Genomic DNA, 8,333 nt, shown 5'->3' on the forward strand with positions numbered 1-8,333 from the left:
GGGAGCAGAGGGGACAGACACCCGGGGGCTGAGGGAATGCCCTGGGTCTGATGCCTGGCATGCTCTCAGGGCAGGGGATGCCTTTGATGCTCCCCATCCTAATTTTCTCCTCCCCTTTGTTTCCTCCCCTTCGGTCTCGTCCAGCTGGGCTTGGACATGGAAGAACTGGAGGAGATAGAAGAAGACGCAGGCCTGGGCAATGGCGGCCTGGGACGCCTGGCTGGTGAGTGAGCAGCAGGACCTAGACGGGGGGCAGGCTCTGGGGGCGGGGCAAGCCTGGAGCTGGGGTGGGGGGGCTCTCCCTGTCCCGAGCTTCCCCCAAGGCTGTGGCTCTCTTCCAGCCTGCTTCCTGGACTCCATGGCCACCCTGGGCCTGGCTGCCTATGGCTACGGGATTCGGTACGAGTTTGGGATTTTCAACCAGAAGATCAATGGGGGCTGGCAGGTGAGAGCCCTCCCCATATGGACTCCCGAGCCCGGGGTTCACAAACATCACCTGCTCTGGCCTGGTGTCTCCCCACCCCATCTGGGCCACCCCCTTCACTCCCAGCCCTCCCAAGCCCTCCAGCTTTGGCAGGAAGGGCTCAGCCCTTCGGTCGAGGGAGACGACTCCCAGAAGGGCTGAGGGCCAGAATCCCATCACCATCCCCTGACCTCCTTCCTTGGGGGCTCTGTCCCACCCCGTGTCTGGCCCAGATGGAGGAGGCGGACGACTGGCTTCGCTACGGCAATCCTTGGGAGAAGGCCCGGCCGGAGTTCACATTGCCCGTCCATTTCTACGGCCACGTGGAGCACACCAACCAGGGGGCCAAGTGGGTGGATACCCAGGTAAGCCCCGGGGGCTAGAAACCAGGGCCAGAACAGACTGACACCGCCTGGGACATCTGAAATGTAGAGATGGAGGAGAGGGGCTCAAAGGCCACCCCACCCCCCCAGCCCAGGCCTTTTCTTCTTTTTTAATGATGAAGCACCCAGATCTATCATTGAACTAATAATCATTTTAATAATAACTTTTTAAACTATAATTTCTTTCCCTGTTAACAAAAACCTATCTCTCCCCACCCCCTCCCCACTGACTAGAGAAAAGAAAAGGAAAAATGTGTAATTAAACCAAGCAAATTGCCACTTTGGCTACAGCCAAAACATAGCAAATGTTATTCTCCGGACTTGGGTTTGTCATTGGGTCGACCTGAGTTTTTAAGCCTTTTAAACCACTCCATATTAGACCAAGGATGCCTTCTGCAGCTTGAAGACTTCCAGTGACAGGGAACTCACTAGCTCCCAAGGCAACCCATCCCCCTTGGGTTTAAAAAAAACCAAAAAACTGTTTTGTTTTTGTATCACCTTTCACTTCCGAATATATTCCTCAACCTTGCCCTTTCCAGAGAGTTGGGATTGGTCTAATTCGTGCTGGATTTGGAGTCTAGAAGACCCGAGTTCAGATCCCTCCTCTGAAAGTAGCTGTGTGACTTCCTCCTTTGTGCCTCAGTTTCCCTCTCTGTAAAATGAAAGGGTTGGATGTGATGACCGCTAAGGGCCCTTCTGGCTCCAAATCTGTGATAAGTTTTTCCTTCTATCACATGGAAATCTTCTTTTCTGGAATGTCCATCCCTCCATTGTACCTCCCATTGCAATGGGTACAAATACGTAGGAAGCCAGAGCTCCAGGAGCGGGACCAGTGGCAGGGGCGAGAATGAGGTGCTCCACGCACAGACCGGTCGGTATTTCTGAAAAGGCTGTGCCTCACTGGTCAGCTGGCAAGCAGCATCTTCTCCTAGCTGGGGATTAGGAGCTGATTCTCAGAGAAGGCTGCTGTTGAGCAAAGACGTCGTCGCTAAGGCCTGGCTTCGGGTTGGTAGGGATGGCTCCCGGTCTATTAGGTATTAATGGATCGTCAGGAATCCCCGTTTGCCCACGGGGAGGCCCCGGTGTCCTAAACAGGCGGCCTATTAGGTATTGACGATTCCATCCTTTCTTATTAACTGCCGGGTGTAAGTGCTGGTTAGCGCCTGTCTACGGCTCATTCGTCAGGGGCTTGGAGAATTGATCATAACTAGCTGGGCTTCCCCAGCCCCCTGCGGGCACCAGGTCCTGAGCAGGGGGACGTCGGGGGGCAGGAGAAAGAACATGGATTTGGGGTCAGAGAACCTGGTCTCTTGCTTACTTGTCTGTATGACCCTGGGCAAGTCCCCTCCCTTCCTAGGGCCTCAGTTTCCCCATCTGTACAGTAAGACTGAGATGACCTTTGAGTCCCTTCTTGCTCTGGCTTTTTGGTTCTGGGTATGGCTCATGGTCTCCCTCTCTCCACCTTTGGGATTCCCAGAAAGAGGAGACCTTTTGTCCCAGAGCTGGTAGCCTGCAACCGCCAGGCACCATCACAGCTGAGGCCTGGGGAGGAAGGGACCTTGAAGGCTGTGCTAGGAGATCTTACCCCGGGCAGTTGAAGGACTTATGACCACTGTCTTCTGGGAGGCTTGAAGTCCTTTGTAACCCTATCTTATTGTACGTATTTAAAAACAATCCTGGCTTCGCCGGCCTGGCCTGGGGGCCCCTGGACACACCCACACACAAAGGGGAAACAAATATCAACAAGAGGTCAAGCTCTGTGCCAGCCTCTGTGGTCCTGCACACTGTCCAAGAATAATGGGGACATTCCTGGGCCCCCTAAAACCTTGTTCGTTGGGAGCATGTCCAGTGTGTAAAAGCCTTTACAGACCTCATCTGTCTCACATTGGACCCTCACCATAAGCCTGGGGGGGAGGGGTTATTATTACCCCCATTTTGCAGATGAGGAAGCTGAGACTAAGAGACGTCCAATCATTTGTCTAGGGTCAGTCAGTCAACAAGCATGTATTAAGTGCCTACTGTATGCCAGCTAAGCACTGGGGATGCCAAGAAAGTCAAAAGACGGTCCCTGCACGTAAACAAATAGATTCGCATAAGAGAGATGTGCGGTGACCCCAGAGCTAGTACAGCTAAAAGCGTGATAGGACTTTGGGGATAACCCTGTAGAGTAGGACACTGGGGTCCTGCTGACCCCAGCCCAGAGCTCTGTCTACCTCCTCTCTGAATGGAGAAGTTGCAAGATGGAGAAATCATGGAATGTCAGAGCTGGGAAGGACCATCCAACTGTCTCATTGTACAGAGGGGAAAACTGAGGCCCAGAGAGCTTGTTTTTCTTTTTCTTTTTCTCTTTTTTTTCAAACTTGACCCATGATTCTGTTAGTGGGGAAGCCACGTAAGGGAGATCAGCCCCTGCTCTTAGAGACTGATAGACTTAGAAACTCACCAGGGGCCCTAAGAGGTTAAGTGACTGGCCCAGGATCACACAGAATGGATCAGAGTGGGGCTCGAACTTAGGGCTTGCTGGCTGTCAGGTCCCTTTGAAGCCTCTCCGCCAGTCTAGGGAGAAAGAGGCCTGGCTGCCAGCCCCAGTGAGTTCACTTTCTGCCTGTGGGGCCCTGGGCAAGTTACTCACCCCACGGAGGCTCAGCTTCCTCTGTAAAAAGCTCCCGGTCAGTGCTCCGATGAGGCAGAGGTGGGGCTAGTCTGGCCAGGTGTCTGCTATTCATTTCACACCTGCTGTCTACCTCCTTTGATTGAGATGACACTGCCTCTTGTGGTCATCTCATAGTGACCTGTGAGCGAGAGCCCTCTGGGGCCTAGCACCCCTCTATCCCACTTCCCATCCCACTCCCCTGTTGGCCCCAGGGCACTCTGGGGAGGGCTCCAGCCTGCACCCCTCCATCCCACTCCCCTGTCAGCCCCAGGGCATTCTGGGGAGGGCTCCTGCCTGCACCTCTCCATCCCACTCCCCTGTCGGCCCCCGGGCATTCTGGGGAGGGCTCCTGCCTGCACCCCTCCATCCCACTTCCCTGTCAGGCTCAGGGCATTCTGGGGAGGGCTCCAGCCTGCACCCCTCCATCCCACTCCCCCTGTCAGCCCCGGGGCATTCTGGGGAGGGCTCCAGCCTGTACCCCTCCATCCCACTCCCCTGTCAGCCCCGGGGCATTCTGGGGAGGGCTCCAGCCTGCACCCCTCCATCCCACTCCCCTGTCAGCCCCAGGGCATTCTGGGGAGGGCGCCTGCCTGCACCTGCCTGTCAGCCCCGACTCATGTGAGTGCACTTCCAGGATCTATGATGGGCTGATTAGTGGCCCATGACAAAGCCTGGCTCATGGCCGCTTTCAGCCTCCAGAGATGCTCACGACTAATGTAATTGGCTATTGATCACCCACGAATAGGGATTGATTGTTAATGGCTTCTGGATCAGGAGAGAGAGGAACTGAACCTATGACTGCCTTGGTCTAGGGAATTCCCTGATGAAGAAACTCCCTCCACCAATTTAGGTCTGCACCCCCTCTACCAACTTACAGGCTTTGTGAATTGTCTGGAGCCTCTTGGGAGAGGTTAAGTGACTTGCTCAGGGTCACGCAGCCAGAAGGTGTCAGAGGAGGGATTAGAACCCAGCTCCTGCTGGATCCCAGGCCAGCTGCCTGCTCTGTAAAATACTGAATTAGCAACATCACAGTCTCTGATCTCATCAGACCTCCACAGAGCTCAGGGTGCTCTGGAGGTGGGGCATGGGGGTGGGTGGTGAGCCACAGGGTGTGGAGGTTCAGACCCTGAAGTTTCAGAAGGAAGTTTACCAGGGGTCCCACAGTGAGTAAGGCACTTAAAACACCAGATGTTGTCATCAGCATTTTATAGGAAGGCCAACTGAGGCCCTGAGATGGGAAATGACTCAGAAGTGTGTCAGAGCTAGGGGGGAACCTTAGAACTTAGAACATGGGAGCTACAAGCTGGGAGGAGGCTTGGAAGCTAGAACATGAAATGTCATGGAATGTCAGAGGTAGGTGGGATTTTAGAACATTAGAACATGGAATGTTAGGGGTGAGAGGGACCTCAGAGCATAGAATGTGGAATGTCAGAGATAGGAAGGACCTCAGAACATAGAACGTGGAACGTCAGAGGCCGGAGGGACCTCGGAACATAGAACGTGGAACGTCAGAGGCGGGAGGGACCCCAGAGCATAGAACGTGGAATGTCAGAGGCGGGAGGGGCCCCAGAGCATAGAACGTGGAATGTCAGAGGAAGGAAGGACCTTCAAGATTGTTTAAAGCAGCGCCCTCATTTTTCAGATGAAGAAAAGGAGCCCTGGTAGGAGATGTGTTCTATCTTAGACATAGTGAATTAGCGGCAGAGTCAGGACCAGGACCCATGGGTCCTGCGCCCCGGTCGTGGGGTTATCTGGGCTCATGGGGATAACATCTGTGTGCAGATGGAGTTTTGCCTGGGCCCTGGGGGCCCCCTGACACACTCTCCCGCCTCTAGGTGGTTCTGGCCATGCCCTATGACACCCCAGTGCCTGGCTATCGTAACAACACCGTGAACACAATGCGCTTGTGGTCTGCCAAAGCCCCCAACGACTTCAACCTCAAAGATTGTGAGTTTGCCCGCGGGCCTCCTCCCAGCTCTTCTTCCTCCTCTGAGGATTGCCACACCTTCCCAGCGCTCTCCCCTGCTGCTCCCCTCCCACCCGGTTTCCTAATGGCCTGTGGACCACCAAGTGTGACGCCTCACAGGGTTGGGAAATGGGGCCAGGCCCAGGAGGGATGGGCCAACCAGCTCTGGACTCTGGTGCTGGGTCTGTCTCATGCCTCTGACGCAGACCCCCGCAAGCGTGGTCACAAAGACAGCCCCAGGAAGGTGGGGGGGGGTTGGGGAAAGGGGGGTTCCTCTGGTTGAATAACTGACCATTTCCATCCCCCCATGCTTCCTACAGTCAACGTCGGCGGATACATCCAGGCTGTGTTGGACCGGAACCTGGCTGAGAACATCTCCCGGGTCCTGTACCCCAATGACAATGTGAGTGCTGCCACTGCTGGTGAGCGCCGTGTCCCACCGTGTCCCACCGTGTCCCACAGCCCCTCCCAGAGCTGGAGATGGTGGCGGCGGGAAATGGGTAGAAGGAAAAGAGGAGGATGAACCCAGCCCGTGGTCTTGGCTAGCAGAGTTCTGGGGCCAGAGCACTGGAGACTAGGCAGGAGTGGGGTGCTGGGACACTGGGTCCTCGAGGAATGGGAAAACTGAGTTACGGAAAGGCTTAGCTCAGGAAGGGGAGAGGACTCCAGCGCCCCCCATCCTGCTTGGGAGAGCAGCTCCAGAGTGCTGCCACATCCTTCCTCTCTTCCCCAGAGGTGCTCCTAATGCCTGAGCCCCACTCCACCCCTGGTCCACTGACCCTTCCCCTGTCCCCCCTCCCCGCTCCATCCCTGTCTCCACCGACCCTTCCCCTCTCCCCCCTCCCCCCTCCATCCCCGGCTCCACTGACCCTTCCCCTCTTCCCCCACCCCCCTCCATCCCTGGCTCCACTGACCCTTCCTCCCTATTCCCCCAGTTCTTTGAAGGGAAGGAGCTTCGGCTAAAGCAAGAATACTTTGTGGTAGCAGCTACCCTTCAGGACATCATCCGCCGCTTCAAATCCTCCAAGTTTGGCTGCCGGGACCCCGTGCGCACCAGCTTTGATGCGTTCCCAGACAAGGTAGAGCCCCCACCCCAGATATTCAGACCCGCCCCAGTGGACTCTACCAGCAGTGGTTGGAGGAAGTCTGGGGGTGGGCAGGGAGTGGAGGGTCTTTGCCTGGGTCCAGGGGAGGATGTGCCCCAGCTACACCCCTTCTCCCGTCTGTGTGGTTCCTAAGTCTGGAATGTACTTCTTCCTCCCGGGCTGTGTCAAATCCCCAGCTCCCTTCAGGGCACGCTCGGCCTCCTATGGGCCTCTCTCACCTGTATAAACACATCTGTGTGCCTGCCGAGCAGAAGGAAATCGCCCTCAGGACGGGCTCATCTCATTTCTGACCAGCTTGGCACTTACACACGCATGGTGCTTACTAAGTGCTGAATGAGTCGGCAGTGAGGGGGATCAGGGCTGACTCTCCCTGCTCTTGGCATTTGGTCCAGGTGGCCATCCAGCTGAACGACACTCACCCATCCTTGGCCATCCCCGAGCTGATGCGGGTTCTGGTGGACCTGGAGAAACTGGAGTGGGACAAGGTAACAGGGTTGATGGAGGGCACGGGACCCCTCCCCGAGGCTCTTGCTGGCCTTCTGTCTATTTACCCACGGATAGAAGTGCTCGGGTCGGAGGAGGAGGCTCCGTTTGTGGCCAGAGGCCCATGCGGCAAAGAGTCAGGATACACCGGGCCCCTTCCAATCCCCACCCCCCCCGGCCCCGGCCCCAGCCCTGGGTGCTGCGGCTTGGGGGGATGACGCTGTCCTCGGCCCTTCCCCAGGCCTGGGACGTGACGGTGAGGACCTGCGCCTATACCAACCACACCGTGCTGCCCGAGGCCCTGGAGCGCTGGCCCGTCCACCTGATGGAGACCCTGCTGCCCCGGCACCTCCAGATTATCTATGAAATCAACCAGAGGTTTCTCAACGTGAGCACTGCGGGAGGCTCAGCGTGGGCAGGGGAGGGCCCCACGGGGCCCGGGGCTCACCGTGCAGGCTGGCCTGAGTGCTTGTGTCCCTTGGCAGCGGGTGGCAGCAGCATACCCAGGAGACATGGACCGGCTGCGGCGCATGTCGCTGGTGGAGGAAGGCGCCATAAAGAGGATCAACATGGCCCATCTGTGCATCGCCGGCTCCCACGCGGTCAACGGGGTCGCCTGGATCCACTCCGAGATCCTCAAGAAAACCATGTGAGCCCCCCCTGCCCCTCTGGCTCCCAGCCCCCAACCTCCATGGGCCCGGACCCCGACCCGTGAGGATGGCATCCAAGCCACTGGGCCTCCCACCCTCTAGGACAGGCGCCATTGCTCCCGCATCCTCCGCGAGGCCGGTGGGTGCCCGGGCCTGGTGGTCAGCCTCAAGCCTGGCTCTGCCACTGACTTGGCCTGTGACCTCCGAGGAGCCCCTTTCCTTCTGGGGCTAGCACGCCCTTTTCCTTCTCCCCTCCTGGTCTCTGCAGCTTTAAGGATTTCTATGAATTTGAACCCCACAAGTTCCAGAACAAAACCAATGGGATCACACCGCGACGCTGGCTAGTGCTATGTAACCCGGGTCTGGCGGAGGTTATTGCAGAGGTGAGGGGGCAGCTGCAGGGGTGATGGTGCAGATGAGGGGACCCAGGCCTGTGCTCAGAGCAGCTCTTCCTACCCAGAGGGAGAGCGCAGCTGGTAGAGGAGACAGCCATGCACAGTCACAGGCCAGGCAAAGCTGGGGTGGGAGGCAGGGGGGCTTAGAACAGGGAATGTCAGAGCTGGGAGGGGCCTTAGAACAGGGGATGTCAGAGCTGGGAGGGGCCTTAGAACAGGGAATGTCAGAGCTGG

At 57.2% G+C, this 8,333-nt stretch overlaps 1 protein-coding gene and 1 long non-coding RNA gene across 2 annotated transcripts in view; one reads left to right on the forward strand and one right to left on the reverse strand.

Moving 5' to 3' along the window:
* PYGM (glycogen phosphorylase, muscle associated) overlaps positions 1-8,333 on the forward strand; it is a 17,760-nt gene that overhangs the window by 1,299 nt on the left and 8,128 nt on the right. Inside the window, exons 2-11 of the mRNA XM_027856289.1 lie at positions 145-223; positions 342-445; positions 697-828; positions 5,335-5,446; positions 5,786-5,868; positions 6,401-6,544; positions 6,964-7,056; positions 7,296-7,442; positions 7,540-7,703; positions 7,973-8,087. Coding sequence (XP_027712090.1) covers positions 145-223; positions 342-445; positions 697-828; positions 5,335-5,446; positions 5,786-5,868; positions 6,401-6,544; positions 6,964-7,056; positions 7,296-7,442; positions 7,540-7,703; positions 7,973-8,087 — 1,173 coding nt within the window. The remainder of the gene's footprint in view (positions 1-144; positions 224-341; positions 446-696; positions 829-5,334; positions 5,447-5,785; positions 5,869-6,400; positions 6,545-6,963; positions 7,057-7,295; positions 7,443-7,539; positions 7,704-7,972; positions 8,088-8,333) is intronic.
* LOC114038819 lies at positions 742-5,422 on the reverse strand. Its single transcript, XR_003568597.1, has 4 exons — positions 4,375-5,422; positions 3,479-3,638; positions 1,345-1,498; positions 742-884 (listed from the first exon to the last, which is right to left on the reverse strand). It is a non-coding gene; the product is annotated as an uncharacterized LOC114038819 (long non-coding RNA).

Source organism: Vombatus ursinus, unplaced genomic scaffold, assembly GCF_900497805.2.
Source record: "Vombatus ursinus unplaced genomic scaffold, bare-nosed wombat genome assembly UNPS02011369.1, whole genome shotgun sequence".
NCBI lineage: Eukaryota > Metazoa > Chordata > Mammalia > Diprotodontia > Vombatidae > Vombatus > Vombatus ursinus.